General features: G+C 34.7%; 1 protein-coding gene across 19 annotated transcripts in view; it reads right to left on the bottom strand.

Moving 5' to 3' along the window:
- The window catches only part of FUT8 (fucosyltransferase 8), a 346,719-nt gene that overhangs the window by 53,706 nt on the left and 276,303 nt on the right, over positions 1 to 16,710 (bottom strand). For all 19 annotated transcript variants that reach the window (XM_025869873.2, XM_025869870.2, XM_073895376.1 and 16 more), the window contains one exon: positions 5,067 to 5,304. In XM_025869873.2, the coding sequence (XP_025725658.1) occupies positions 5,067 to 5,304 (238 nt within the window). The remainder of the gene's footprint in view (positions 1 to 5,066; positions 5,305 to 16,710) is intronic.

Genomic DNA, 16,710 nt, shown 5'->3' with positions numbered 1-16,710 from the left:
ACGCTAAAAGATATGAAAAATGAAACAAAAATTTAATTAAAAAAAGTTTAATGGTTCCTGGATGACACCAAGAGCCAGCTGAAAGCCAATTAATTTCTAACTTTGCCCCTCTCTGAAGCAAAAACAAAACAAAGGGTTTTGAATCTTGAGTTAAAACCTGTTTTTTTTTTAGGGAGGAACAAAATCATACAACCATCCAAACAGACCCAATAAATGACAAATATTTTCAGAACAAAACTTTAGTCTCTCAATAATCAAACTCTACAAGGAACTACTTATAGTTCCCCCAGTGACTCCATGTTCTCTTGCCTCTCTTTTCACATGTTGTGCCCAATGACAGAAAATCCTTCTACCACATCTCTGCCTGGCTGACTCCTACCCATACTTTGGGCCTCAGCTTAAAAATCACTTCTTCCAGAAGAATCCCAAATATGTGTTAGATATGTGCTTCAGAGTTCTATCAACTTACCCATATCACAATATACTTTAATGTCCATTCAGTTGTCTGCCTTTCCCCCTAGGCTGCCCCTGACAGGGCAGGGACTGTGTCTGTCTTCTTCATGTAGTCCAGCATGGTGCCTGGCACAGAGCAGGTGCTTTTATTAAATTACTTTTATTTTAAGATTGCCTCCATATAAGGATGACAAATAAAACTCTGACCAAAACCTTTTTGAAATGAGGTATGGAGAGAAGGTAACCATCCAGTTTACATAACTAAATATAGCAAATGTCAATTTACCTAAAGATGTATTTAAATCCGGCACCTCTAGGGCATTAAATTTTACCATATTTAGAAACACTTTTTGTTACTAGTCATTATCTTCATTTAAAAGAAAGTTTTCCAATTAGACCTATCAAATTAAGTCAATTCAATTTATTACATATTTAATAAGACAGTGGGAAAAGACAAGAGAAGGAAATACAAAACAAAGTGGCTTAACTGCTAATCTGAATAAATGTTCAATTTTTAGAATGGAAAAATTGAATTGAATTAGAGTTGAATTTAAATGGTTGAGGTTCTTTGTTGCTAATCATCTATTCAAGACTAATTATATCAACTAGATAAGCATTTTGGAAACTGGTCATCATAATAGCCCAACAGTTAATATATATCAACAATCAAATCAGTAACTGTTGAAAGATATTTCTAAGTATTAAACACCAAGATTCTATTCTGAATTATCATAAGGAATATATTTGAAAGAATGAGTCTTATTACATGTAGTTTATCAGGTTTAGAAAATAGCTTGTATATACAGAAAAATAAATTGTATACATAGAAAAATAAATTGACCATCTTATAAGCAACTTTAGAATAGACATGACTTCTATAGGTGATGGGAAAGATGATGATGATGATGACTTTAATTGGAAACATAATTTTAAATATTTTGCTTCACTTAATGAAATTATTTACTACATAGGATATGGTTTCATAAATAATGAAGGAGAAAAACAGAACCCAACCCACAACAAGGTATGATTTAGCTACTGAAATGATCAGATGTGCATACTAATTCCTGTATTAGTGACAGATTTCAATAGAAATCACTAAATTCCACCTGCAGGTACATCATGTCAAGTGTGTATAAACAATAATAATTTCATGGCGGTGGTGCCAGGGGAAATATCCCAAGATTCTTTAGACAAGTCAGTACAATAACAGATGTAGTAGTTGATTTATGGCTAACTAAACAATTAATGTTAAAGAGCTTATGAAAATTCATTCTGTTTCTTCTTTTTTTTTAATTTTTTATTGTTATGTTAATCACCATATATTACATAATTTGTTTTGGTGTACTGTTCCATGATTCATTGTTTGTTCATAACACCCAGTGCTCCATGCAGAATGTGCCCTCCTCAATACCTATCACCAGGCTAACCCATCCCCCCACCCTCCTCCCCTCCAGAAACCTCAGTTTGCTACGGTGAGCGCTGTGAATTGTGTAAGACTGTTGAATCACAGATCTGTACTTCTGAAACAAATAACGCAACATATTTTAAGAAAAAAGAAAAAGAAGAAGATAGCAGGAGAGGAAGAATGAAGGGGAATAAGTCAGAGGGGGAGACGAACCAGGAGAGATGATGGACTCTGAAAAACATTCTGTTTCTTCTAATTCTAGAAATAGGTTAGTTTCTCCAAAAGGTACATATACAGATAATGTATATAAATAGAAACAGAAGTGGATGGCTACCATAGCTTTCAAAGAAATAAAATATTCTAAGCTCAAAACACAAATCTCTTCCTTCTTTTATTTTTTTTTAAGATTTTTTATTTATTTATTTGACACAGAGATAACGAGAGAGATAGAGACAGAGAGCAAGCACAAGCAGGGGGAATGGCGGGGGGCGGGGGGAGAAGCAGGCTGCCTGCTTAGCAAGGAGCCCAATGTGGGGCTCGATCCCAGGACCCTAGGATCATGACCTGAGCTGAAGGCAGCAGCTTAACTGACTGAGCCACCCAGGAGCCCCTCTTCCTTCTTTTAGATAAATGATTAGCATCTAAATTACTTTAGTTACAATGAGTTCTGCAAGCATACTGAAAATAATCACTAGTTTAATTAATTAAAGGTGTTCAACAGGCACAGTTTGTTTCATTAGCACAAAGAAAAATATATGATTTTATATAATACCTGTAATGATAAAGGAAAGATCTATAAATTAAAATCATAATTCTGTGCTACCCCGATAAAATGACTTCTTTAATCAGGGACTGCAAATGACTGAGAAGAAAATACCACTGATAACTCTTCAGTGGAAATTATATGGAAGGTCTGGAAAAAGTTACAGGGCAGGGGGAGGAAATAAATTAGTAATTTTATTTAGTTCCTAGACATTCAGGACAGTCTCTATGCCTGTCATTGTTCTAATGAGTAAGGTGTTTGGCATGAGCTGACTGGGAAGGATGTAGACTAAAGGCAGGTGAAAGTCAATGTGCCAACCACAGTCCTGCCATTTATAAGATGCATAATCCTGAATAAATCACCTGTTATCTACTAGGCCTTAGAATCCACATAAAAGAAGGATGATTTCTAGAACCTGTTTAACTATAACATTAAGAATTCTGCATGTTTCAAATTCAAGGCTGTTTAGCCTTCATATCTTGTAGTTGTCACTACAGACTACAAAATGTATAGGCAAGGACTAAAAATCAAACCAAATAACTAGTTGTGGCTTTTAGGCAAGGCCAAACTATATACTAAATTTGGTTAAGTTTAGTGAGGCTAACTTTTTACTTTTCTATTAACACAAGAACCTTGCCCTACTCTGGCTACGTACTTCACAAGCAAAGAGGCTTGAAACTAAACTAAGTTCACAAAATAAAAAAGTTAGCCACAATGAGTCTGATAGAACTGCTTTTCCTGTATCCGCTAACCTTGACACCTAGTCTGTTTGCCCCAGCTGTAAACCATAGACCAGATCAATGGGAGATGTAACCTCAAAATTAAAGCTCAGCTAAGGTACTAGATTAAGAGGTTCCTTTAAAACTTGGAGTGACATGGAAAAAATATGTTGATATATACGATAAGGCTCCAAAATCATCCTAAGGAAGACAAAACTCACATCACAAAATAATACTTTAAATCCATACAGAACTGGGACAGTCGAGCGGCTCAGTCCATGATTCCAGGGTCCTGGGATGGAGCCCCATGTCATCAGGCTCCCTGCTCAGAGGGAGTCTGCTTCTCCAGCTCCCTCTGCCCCTCTCCCAGCTTGTGCTCTCTCTCTCTCTCTCTCTCTCTCTCTCAAGTAAATAAAATCTTTAAAAAATAAAAAATAAATCCATATAGAACCTTTTATAGAACAACTTAAAGCATTTTATAAAAATTACCCAATTAATTTTTCTGTCACTTCTGGAAGAGTCATATTTTCCAAAGGAGGTAAAAAGAAACAAAGGAACTAAAGTTACTCACTTTGCCAATGACCGAGCTTCTTAATTCCATATCTAGTGTTCAAACTTGTGAAAAAAGATGCTCCGCTCCATGAGAAATTATATTAACAGAAATGCCTCAGCCTTTGAAAAATTTTTGACTTCTCATAAGATGTAAGTGCAGAGATGGTGTATTGTCTTGCTTAGCATTTCACCTCATCAGTTCAGTATCTGCCACAGTGTAGGTTCTCACTGTATATCTACCCAATGAATAAAGCTACTAATGATAGCTAATAATTACTAGATTCATGTATCAAGTACTGTGCTAAGTGCATTACATATATTATCCTACTTAATCCTACCAACAACTTAAAGAAGTAAGTAAATTATTACTTCTCATTTTACTGATGAGAGAACTAAGGCCTACGTTAAGTAACTTGCCCAAGATTACAAACTGATAGAGCCAGGATTTTCACAGAGGTAGCTCAACTTTAGATCTTGTTTAAAGATCATGTAGAAAGAACAATAGATTAGCAGTAAGAAACTCAATATTTTATTTCCTTTATCACTAAATTCTTGGAGATAATGTCTAGCATAGTACCTTACTCATATTTTTCCTCTTCAAATGTTTCCTGAATAAAATTAAAATTGCACAAGCAAATTAGGTTTCATTGTCCTCAACTGTAAAATGGAGGTAAAGGTACCTGCATGGTCTGCCTCAATAATTCTCAAAGTGTCATCCCTGGATCTGGAAAATTTGTTAGAAATGCAAATTCTCAGCAGCCCCCCTCCCAAACCTACTGAATCAGAAGCCAGTGTTTTAACAAGACTTCCAGCTTATTCTCACGCATGGTGAAGATCTCATATATCAGTCTACTTTCTTAGATGATTATGAGTATCAAATGAGTTCAATAATATGAAAGTACCCTAAAAAGTGAATCATGTATTTCATTAAAAGAGTAAATTACATTCCTTAAAAAAACTTAGCGGTTTTGCTAAATCAAGATAAAAATGAACATTAGAAATGAAATAGGTTATAAAGCACTTATTATTCTAGATTTTACCTTGGCAATGTGGAACAGTCATGGATCCCGAGAAAAAGATGCCCATAACCATAAAGCTGAGCCTAGAAATCTGATAATGTAGAATGTGGCAGTTCAACCCAGAAATGTGAAATACTGCACAGGCTTCTTACCTGACCAGTGTCCAGTGGAGGTGCCGGATCTGTCTGTACATGTCTCACTTACAGGTCTAAACACAGTTTCCCATCCACCAGTAGCATAGCGCCAATTCTGAGATTCCAAGATGAGTGTTCGCTGAGTACCATATGCAATCATGAAGCAGTAGACCACATGATGGAGTTGACAGCCATAGCCACAGCCTTTGTTGATATTACATACCAGCTTCTTGGCTTTGCTGCAGTCCTTGGGATTCTGTCAGGGAGAAAGACAAACAAAGGTGAAGAGTGGTTATCTTCTCTTTATAAGTGACAAGTGTCAAAAATCATATAATTAGCCAGGACTGATCCAGTGTATCTTACTAAATAAAGAATCCAGCTTTAAGGATTGAATTTCAAAGAATCCACTGAAAGTTTATTTTAAAGAGACGGCAGTGAAAAGAACAGTTGCTTTGGAAACATCACTAAACAAATACGAAATGAAGCATTACATTGAAAAAAATACTTTCACTTCTCTATCACTCAGAACATGCAAGTATGATCATCTCTGAACTCAAAGTTGCATACACTGAGATCTTTATGAAAGAAGTAAAATAGTTTATTTATTCCAGCTGTACTTTGGCATGCTGTGCTTACCTTTCCAGCTGAAACTCAAATCATCTTAAATGAAAAACTATAATTTACCTATTAATTCCATCTATCTCCAGAGTTCTAGATGTCACAAACAAAATATATTTTTTCATTATGGAAGTGAAACCACTGAATAAAAAAAAAATGAGTTCAGGACTTTAAAAAAAAAAACTAATCTTGATAGCTACTAGTAATTTTCACAATAAAATGTAGACTATGTTCTGTGTTATGCCAATTTTTTAGTCACTGAAGTATAATTAACACAGTGTTATGTTAGTTTTAGGTGTATAACATAATGATTCAACAATCCTAGACATTACTCAGTGCTCATCATGAAAGTATAGTCACCATCTGTCACCAAACATTGTAACAATATTATTGCCTGTATTCCCTAGGCTGTACTTTTCATCTCTGTGACTGTTTTATAACTGGAAGTTTGCACCTCTTAATCCCCTTTATCTATTTCACCCATCTGCCCACCCAATTTTGGTGGGCCAATTTTTAATTGTTATGCCAATTTTTTATCAGGAGGTCCATTTTTCTATTTGTTTACCCTGCTATAAGATGAGTAGCAAGTGGTTAAAACAATACTATCTAACAGTGGGTGCAACAGGGTTAGTTAATGAGAGATGTCTTTTTTATTCTAAAGCTTTGACTCTGCTATAATTCATATGGGCTATTGCTAAATATCCTTAGGCAACTTAGCTCTTCAAATAAAAATCTGTTTTGACAGGGACTCCTTAGCCTAGGAAGTTTTAAGCTGTTTTGTCTGCAAGGTTAAAAGAAAGGATGGATGTCTTCAGTAACAGAATCTTTTCTCCCACAAAGTGAGAAACAAAGTAACCAGCTCTCAATTTATATGAGCCTTGAGAAAAAGCCGTTGCCAAACCACAAATCTACAACTATTTTCTAGGAGTATCATCTATTTGGTCAAGCAGAGCCCTAGAAACAAAAGCTAGGAAGGTGAAGGTATAAAATGATTGTGAAGGAAAAGCTGAGAAGGGAAAATACAACACAGTTACTTTCAGAAGGGTATCTTTTACATTCAAATGTAACACAGTGGGGCTGGTCTTCTTAGATCAAAACTGAACCCAATACCATCAAGAGCCTTCTTTAAAAAAAAAAAAAAGATTTTATTTATTTATTTGAGAGGGAGAGAGAGCAAGCAGAGCACAAGAGCAGGGGGAAGGAGAAGCAGACTCCCCACTGAGCAGGGAGCCTGATTTTGGGGGGTAGGGGGCGCGGGCGGCTCCATCCCAGGACTCTGGGATCATGACCTGAGCATAAGGCAGACACAACCGACTGAGCCACCCAGGCGCCCCTATCAAGAGCCACATCGGGCTCCCTGCTCAGCAGGGGGGTCTGCTTCTCCCTCTGACCCTCTTCCCTCTCATGCTCTCTATCTCTCATTCTCTCTCTCTCAAATAAATAAATAAAATCTTTAAAAAAAATTTAAAAAAGAGCCTTCTGAAAAGTTAAGAGTCCTTATGAATCTGAGCGAATCCAGATAAAATTCAGCAAGATTTGGTCAATGCTGTTTCCCCAATCAAGTCCTAGAGTTGCTGATTCTTTTCATTTTGAGACTTGGAACTCTAGCTGGTTTAGCACAAAAGATTTGAGAGGAACAGAAGGGTATGTGATGTGTTATTGGAAGACCAATATCATTTTTCTATCCACTATAATATAAGAATCCTGGGAGTAAGTAACATTCTCCAACTGATCCAAAGCTTTATTATTAACTCAATAGTTTATCAAAATGGCAAATAAAGAACACTGACATTTGTCAGGTTTTTCACAATTTGTAAGAAATCTAGCACTTGAATATCTCTAAAATTCATATGAATGAAAAAGAAAATGTTCTTTATATATTTTTCAATAGACTTTTTCTTTTAGAACAGTTTTTAGACATATAGAAATTATTGCAAAGATAGTACAGAGATCCCATGTACCTCACATCCAGTTTCCCCTATTACGTCTTACATTAATCTTCATTTTTTTTTTAAGGGAAAAAAGAGTGAGGGAACATAATAATCAAACATTTGGAACCACAGGCTTTTTTTTTTTTAAATGAAAAGAAGACACATCTGCATGTAAGATGGGCACAACTATTGTGTTTCCTGCGTTTAATTAGAATGCAATGCTTTGAGCACAAGAACTGAGTCCTAAGAAAAATAAACGGACAATTTATGAGATGAAGCTTAATTCAAGAGTTTTAGTGCTCCTCAAACCAAGCTAAATCGAGAATATTTAAATCTTTCTGTTAAGTCATAGGTAACGTGGAGAAATGAAAAAAATCCATCATGTTTGGTTCTGGAATGAAAAAGGTCTACATATATACAGGGTAACCAATGGAAGATTCCAAGGCAGAGGCTAGCAGTAAGAGAAGAGGAAATGAATGACCAGAATGAGAACAGTAAATAAAGTACTGAAGAATCTCAGAGCCACAGCCCAATTTTTTCACAAAAATATTTAAAAGTCTGAAAATTTCAAAACATCTTTTCATAAAAAGGCAGAGAGACAGTGAGAAATAGAAAAAAAAAAATGTGTGTGTTTCTAACACAAGATTAGGCGCACCAGAATAAATATCTAGAAAAAACAAGCAGATATTTATAAGGTAAACAAAGCAACAATTCTGAGATGGGCAGGGATTTATTCAGATGGAAAAGAACCTTATGGGAAACGCTTTACCTGACCTAAGTCTTTGTTATCCACCATTGTTACAGATTAGCAACAACAGAGGTTTATAGGAATCTATAAAGGGAAAACAGAGCCTTTGTTGCGCGCGTGCACGTGTGTGTGTGTGTGTGTGTGTGTGTGTGTGTGTGTGTGTACGTACGTATGCATAATCTTCAATTTTCTTACCAAATAGCCTTTATCAATTGCCACTGATCCTGGTTTTATACTTTCTGTCTGTAAAAGGCTGGCCGGTATGTCTCATTCATAACCAAGCATATAATATACAAAGGCCTCATTACTAAAAGAAGCTCTAATTATGCTAATACTTTAACAGGGTAGCTATTTCTGATAATAAAACCTGTTTTTCAATAGCTTCTATAGTGTGCCTAACGCATTTTCTTCTATATTTCTCTATCAGCTATGCAAGAATGCAGGCATATTGCTTGAGATTATGAGGATAAATGAGATAGTATGTTTGAATTAGCTTTGAGCATATACCATGTCACTTAGCTTCATAGTATCTCTGAGAAGGAAGGATGGGTAAGCAGAAAAAGATAGTGGAGGGAGGTAATTTTTGTCACAATTTTAAATTAAGAAAGTGAAACAAAATCATACAGTTCAATTCATAACAGAGCCTGAATTAGAACAAAATCGTATCGTAAGCCTCTCTATGCAAAGTTCTTTAACTAGAGCATGTTGTCTCAAGTAATTTTGACAAAATTACCTCTTGTTTCTAAAACTTGAATAATCATCATTGCAAGGAAGAAGAATGTATATGCCGATTAATGCCTTTGACTTCAAGAAGACCCTAAATATAAAAATCCCACATTATAAGTATAATTTAGAGTTTATAATTTTACTTTGTTGTTAACTGTTGTTCTTTACAATATGGACTCCTATTTACTAATGAAAAAAGTACTTTACTAAGTACTAAGCATTTCATAAACACAACAAATTTTATCTTTTAAGGTTTAGCTTAAATATAATTTTATTTATAACCCTTTCCAGTCCAGCTAAAAGTGATTTTTCCCTCTTCTATTCCTCAATTTCTTGTTTATTGCCATCTTATTACATTTAAGTTGTCTTATTGTTATTTACGTATAATTTCTTATTCTATTAGATTGTCATCTCCCGAGTTTTGTTGTATATACTAAGTGCTTAATAAATACTTATTTAATGAAGAAAAGTTCACCTATATTTGGTTAGTGAGTGATACTCAAGGCAGAAAGAGATGAGACCCTCTCCCAGTGGACTTAAAGGGGTATATTTTCAATCTGTATTTCCCCATCTTCTACTCTCAGATGAGAAGCACTTCCTAGTAGGACTTCTACTGAGAGTGTATCATATTCCAAGCACACACATGTGGGGAGGGGGCGGGGTGTGATGAGTGGAGAGTGTCATAAAAGGAGAGAAAGGAGAAAAATCGAAAGAATCACAATATAGAACACTGGATAAATGCAATATTTTTTGCATTTAGTGCTACAAGGTAGCCCAATTATGGACCTTTATAAGCTAACAATGTTATGTAACATTTTTACAGTTATAATTCTGCAGCAAAGCTCTCACTATAGTACATATGAATCAAGAAATAAGGACTTAAGATAAAACAGGGTTCTTCTGTATTCAGTTTCCTTTTCTTCTATTTTTTTAAAACACTATCTGAGGCACTTGTTCTGACACTGCTAGTTTCCAAGAATGACCCTAGATCAATAGAACCAAAAGCTGTATTTGTTCTCATTATCCTATAAATAAAAACTGAGAAGTATATTAAAACCAATATGCCTCTAAGATGGTACATTAAGAGAAGCAGCATCTCTTAAACTTAAATGATTACTAATTCACAAAGGCACCATCATAACGTTGAAATATTTTAGTCCTTTTCACTTTGGTTAAAATGTAAAAAATAGTTAATATTAAACATATTTCAAATTAGGAAGTCAGCTTAATTTCTACTTTGCTAAAAAAGAATAATTTTGAATTAACTAGTAAACCGGAATTATTCTTATATTATGTAGAGACTGCTAAGATTTAGAAGTTTCCACTGCCTTCATTTAGTAAATTAGTAGTAATTGTGAATTAATGATGTAACATTATAAAAGAGTACTGATTCCATGGCTTTTAAATTAAATCAAAAATAAAATCTTTTGCCACAACAATTTAGATTTCCAATATACACAAGTAAAAGCCTCTTCAGAGGAAAATTTTCCAGCCACCATGTAATTTTCCTCACTTATCTGCCTAGATTTACTACAGACCAAAAGCATTGCATTAAAAGGCTAAATTAAAAACAAACAAAAAATTTAGTCAATATAAACTGGACATAATATCTCCAGGCAATTCTTGTAAAGAGTAAATGCTCAATAACCATTAGTTCAATTGAATTGCCAAGTAGGGAGACAAAGGTGATGTCAAGCTGACAGTGACAAAAATAAATTAATTGGTGACAAGCCAGAATTTAGATTTCAGCTCTCTTAATCTATTGTTCAATACTCTTATCCATCCTCCCATGAGGTCTTTAATCCAAGATTAAACAGGAAGTGCAGGCTCAGAGCACTTATCTGGTCACTATTCCAGTTTTATAGACATACGCATACTTGACAATATACTTTATATAAAGGGTACAACATGTTGATATATATACATATATATATACATACACACTGTATAATGATTACCACAATCAAGGTAATTAACATATCCATCGCTTCATACTATTACAATTTACTTTTTGGTGGTGAGAACACTTGAGATCAACTCTCTTAGCAAATTTCAAGTATATAATGCCAGTATTATTAATTATAGTCACCATGCTGTACATTAGATCTCTAGAACTTACTCATCCCACATAAGTGAACCTTTGTATCTTTGATCAACATCTCCCCATTTCCCCCATCTCCTTGCTCCTGGTTATTACTGTACTACTCTCTGCTTTTATGAATTTGACATTTTTAGACTGCACATATGAGATCATGCAATATTTGTCTCTGTCTTATTCACTCAGCATAATGTCCTTCAGGTTCATCCATCTTGCAAAAGCAGGTTTTCTTATTTTTGTGGCTGAATAACATTCCATTTTACATATATATGTATATATATGTACACACACATGTGTATTATCTATTTATCCATTGACAGACACATATGTTGTTTCCATATTTTGACTATTGTGAATAATGCTGCAATGAAGAAGGGGGTATGGTATCTCTTTGAGATAGGTTTCATTTCCTTCAGATATATACTACCAAGAAGTGGGATTGCTGTATCATATAGTTCTATTTTTAACTTTTTGAGGAATCTCTATACTGTTTTCCATAATGGCCGTACCAATTTACATTCCCACCAATGGTGAACAAGGGTTCCCTTTTCTCCATATCCTTAACAAAACTTGTTATTTTTCATCTTTATGATAACAGCCAGTCTAACAGGTAAGAGGTGGTATCTCACTGTTTCCTGATTAGTGATCTCTTCACCATTCATATGTCTTCTTCTGAGAAATGTCAATTCAGATCCTTAGTCTATATTTTAATTATGTTATTTGTTTTTTGCTATTGAGTTGAATTCCCTATACATTTTGGATGTTAACTCTGGTTTGCAAATATTTTCTCCCATTCTGCAGGTTGCCTTCTCATTTTGTTCATCATTTCATTTGACGTGCAGAAGCCTTTTCATTTGCTACAGTCACTTGCTGATTTTTACTTTTGTTGACTGTGCTTTTGGTGTCATATCCAAAAAATTCATTGTTAAGAACAATGTCCAAGGAGCTTTTCCTCTAAGTTTCCTTCTAGTACTTTCATGGTTTCAGATCTTACATTTAAGGATTAAGACTCAGAACACTGAGGATCCTTCCAGCAACTCTCCAACCACATTTCTTCTCTAGGGAGGAGTTAAGCCATAGACAGCTCCTATTTCCAATGAAGAGAGTCAGAAAAACCAAAGGAATGAACCAGGTAAGCTAAATTTTATTGTACTCTTTGCTCTAATCACAAGACTAAATAGTTTTTAATTTGTTTGTTTAAAAAGATCTGCAACATCTAGCTTTGTGTTGGCATTAATGAAGAAAAGATTCATTAATAGTGTGGTGAAAGCATTTCATTGTATTGGAAACAGTCTGATTTTATTTCTCTAAAATTATTTTCAGAACCGAAGCAGAAAAGGTAATGAAGCAAATAAGAGAACTGGAGTACTGCATTGTGGTAATTAAAATGAAAACTCTGGGCATAGCTAATAACCATGAAAGAGAAAGTTAAAAAGCATTCTCATTTTTAAAAGCCAGGACTGGAAATTATTGTCTTTTAACCATTAAACAGGAACATTTTCATAGCAAAGTTAAGAAAGTATGAAGGTGTCCTTTCTACCCGCCCAGCAAAGAACAATTTGTTGCGAATAGTAAGAACAACACAATAGCTGAGGCAGAAGTAGGTTACCAAATGCTGCAGCAAATCAATTTCCCTTTAGGTATTTTATAAAATTTTAAGTGTGGAAACTTAATGGAGAAAAGATATCAAGATACATACACACTGAAGCAAAGGCAGATGGTCATTATACAGTTATAGAAGAGGAAAGATCTTGGTAAGTAAAGCAACAATTGGCTTACTTTAAATGCATTTTTAAAATTTTTGCTCTTTGCCTAGAAGTCTCTATTGAATGTTCTAAAGCCATTTTTTAAAAAGATGGAAATTCTACAAATCCGGTGGAAAGCAAGAAACATCATGGGGCATTTCTTCTACTGAGTGTCTTTGAGACAGTAGTCTATCATCTCTGGATATTCCAGGTGATCTCTACAAAGTCTCTACTTGAGGTTCAAGAGATGAGTACACTAGAGCAACCTTGGTAATATATTCTGCTCCTATAAAAGCCACAAAGGAAAGGCAGAGAAAAAAGAGATGCATCCAAGTCTAACTTTTCTCATTCAAGAATCTAACATAAATAAGGCTAGAGAAGAAAAGCTAAGTTAGCCAAGAAGCCAGATTCCGCCAATCCTATACAAATGCACAGAAGATGTGTAACCTCAAGCACCTCTCATTTTTTCTCCAGAGGTTTATGTCTGATTTCTAGGTATCAGAACCAGCTAACTGCTCAGTTTAAAAATAACATAGTTTCAAAATTAAGGTTGAATTTCAGAAATGTCCTCCACTATTTTACTTAACAGAACTCATTAGGCTTTCTTTCTTCAAAACTGAAATTCAGAGAGGACATGGCAGGTACTCTTTAAAAAAGAAAAATAAAAAAAAAAAAGAGGAAGAAGGGAAAAGAATGGGGCAAGGACAGAAGGAAAGGGAAGAAAGGGGGAAGAGAGAACAAAGAGGGAGGGAAGGAGGAAAACGGAAGAAGTGTTGGAGAGAGAGGGGAACAGGGAAAGAAGAAGAGACAAGGGGGAAGAGGGAGAAAAGTGAAAGCAAGTTTGGCTGGTTAGCCCAGATCAAAAGGTGAAGTAGGAAAAAAAAAAAAAAGATAAAGTAGAGAGCAGATACAAAAGAGAAACACTAGTTGAAACTGTTCTTGTGCAAAGGCTGCTGCAAATGTTTAGCCAGCTCTTCCACTCTGCAGAGTGCCCTTCGTCCCAGGAGCAATGAGACTTATAGCACTTGTCTGTCTATTCACCGGCTTTTAAATCAAACCATCAACAATAACTAAACCAGACGTCAAATCCTGCTGCCTCTCCTCTGGACAGAGACATTGTTCCATTTCTCCATGCAGTTATCCATGCACAGAGAATCCACCATTAGCTGAGCTTAAATTTCTTTGAAATTTACAGTTATTACTATTACTTTTAATTAAAAATAAGACATTCTTAAGGCCATTTTTCTCACTGCCTCAGTTTAACAATCATCTAACTGAATCAGGTTATTTACTTTTTGAAATCTTTAACACTGCATTTTTTGCTGTTTATTTTTTAAATAATTTAAGGTCCACAAAAAATTACAAAAACCGTAGAGTTACCATGTATACTTTCCACAGCGCTTTCCCCAATGAGAACATCTTACTTAACCACAATCCATTATCATTATCAGAAAATTGACATTACAAAACATAATTAACTAATATATAGACCTTCTTTGGATTTCACCAGGTTTTATACGCAGCACTCCTTTTTTGCGGGGGTGGGGCTATAGTATATCCAATTTTATAACATGTATAGACTCATGTAACTAGTACTACAATCAGGATATAAACTGTTAAATCAGAACAAAGAAATTCTCTTATACTACTCCCTTTAAGAGTCACACCCTTCCCCAAATGTTAATCTCTGGCAACTACTGATCCGTTCTCCATGACAATAATTTAGTAACTTTGAGAGTGTTATAAATGAAATCAGACAGTATGTAGCCTTTTGAGATTGGCTTTTTTTTTAATCACTTAGCATAATGCTCTTGAGATCGATCCAAGTTATTGTGTATATCAATAGTTCATTCCTTTTTATTAGTCTGTTATGTGGATTGTGCCACAGCCTATTCACCTACTGAAGGGCATTTGGGCTGTTTTCAGGTTTAGGGTTTACAAATAAGTTGCCATGCATGCAAATGGACAGATTTTTGTGTGCACATGAATTTTTATTTCTCTAAGATAAATATACAAGAGTATAATTGCTGAATCAAAGTGCCAAATTGTTTCCCAGAACAACCATACCATTTTACATTTCCATAAGGAATAAGTGAGAGAGCTGGTGGCTCCAAATTCTTAGTATTTTTTATGTTAGCCATTCTGATGGGTGTGTGGTGGGATCGCATCATGTTTTTAGGTTACATTTCCCTAATAGTTAATGATTTTGTACATCTTTTCATTTGTATATTTGTCATCCATATATCCTCCTTGGTAAAGTAGTCTGCTCAAAACTTCTATCCATTTTCCAATTGGATTGTTTCTTACTTTTGACATCAAAGAGTTCTTAATACATTCTGGATACAAGACCTTTGTTGGATATGTGATTTGTGAAAATTTTCTCCTTGTCTATGGCTTGTCTTTACATCCGCTTTAACAGGGTCATTCACAGGACAAAAGCTCTTAATTTGATAAAGTTCCATTTATTGATTTTTTTTCCTTTTATAAGCTATTCTTTTGGTGTCATGAATAAGAACTTTTAAGATTTATTCCAACATTTTCCTCTGAAAGTTTTATAGTTTTACATGTATCTGTTAGATTTACTATCCATTTTGAGTTATTGTATGTAAAACGTGAGGTTTAGGTCAAGGTTCATTTTTTCCCCTATGAGATGTCCTTCCCCCACTGAATTGCTTTTGTACCTTTCTCAAAAATCAATTGCCCATTCATAGGTATATATTCAAAAGACCTGAAAACTGTTACTCAAATACATGTAGAGACATGTTAACAGCAATGCTATTTTGAAATACCAAAAGGTGTAGACAATCCAAATGTCCATCCACAAATGAATGGATGAGCACATTTTGGTATACTCACACAATGGAATATTACTCAGCCATAAATAGGAAGGGAGTGCTCATGTATGCTACTACATGGATGAAACTTGAAAACATTATTCTAAGTCAAAGAAGCCAGAGAGAAAAGATCACATATTGTATGATTCCATTTATATGAAACATTCAGAATAGGCAAATCCATAGAGAATGCAGATTGGTGGTTTCCAGGGGCTATGGGAAGAGGGAATGGGGGAATGAGAGCAACTGCTTAATGGCTATGAGGTTTTCTCTTAAGCTGATGAAATGCTGTGCAATAAATGCACTAAATAGCACTGAACTGTCCATTTTAAATGGTTTCATACATTTCACCTCAATGAAAAAAGTTAGCGTACCCATATGGGTCTATTTTGGACTCTATTCTGTTTCAATGATTTATAGGTCTACCCCTCCTCCAATACCATACATTATTTTGATTACCGTTGCTATAGTAGTCAAGTCTTAAAACTGTAAAGTATGATTACTCTAACTTTATTCTTCTTTTTTAAAATTAGCTTTAGCTATTTTAGTTCCTTTGCCTTTTCATATAAATTTTGGAATCAATACAAAAAGAAAAAAGGACTTGCTGGGATTTTAATAGGAATTATATTAAGTTTATGGATCAGTCTGAGAAGAAGGGACATCTTCTCTATGTTGAGTCTTCCAACATAATATATTAATTTACTCATTAGATTTTTAATTTCTTTTATCAGCATTTTATTATTTTTTTTACCTAAGTATTTCATTTTCAATTTTTGGAGCAACTGTAAATGGTAGTATGTCTTTTTTTTATTTTTTTATTTTTTTATTGTTATGTTAATCACCATATATTACATAATTTGTTTTGGTGTACTGTTCCATGATTCATTGTTTCTTCATAACACCCAGTGCTCCGTGCAGAATGTGCCTCCTCAATACCCATCACCAGGCTAACCCATCCCCCC

The sequence above is a fragment of the Callorhinus ursinus genome, unplaced genomic scaffold (assembly GCF_003265705.2).
Source record: "Callorhinus ursinus isolate GAN/ISIS: 27379988/994484 unplaced genomic scaffold, GSC_fseal_2.0 scaffold8, whole genome shotgun sequence".
Classification (NCBI taxonomy): domain Eukaryota; kingdom Metazoa; phylum Chordata; class Mammalia; order Carnivora; family Otariidae; genus Callorhinus; species Callorhinus ursinus.
Note: the sequence above shows the minus strand (reverse complement) of the source record. Positions and strands in the feature narration are given on the sequence as shown.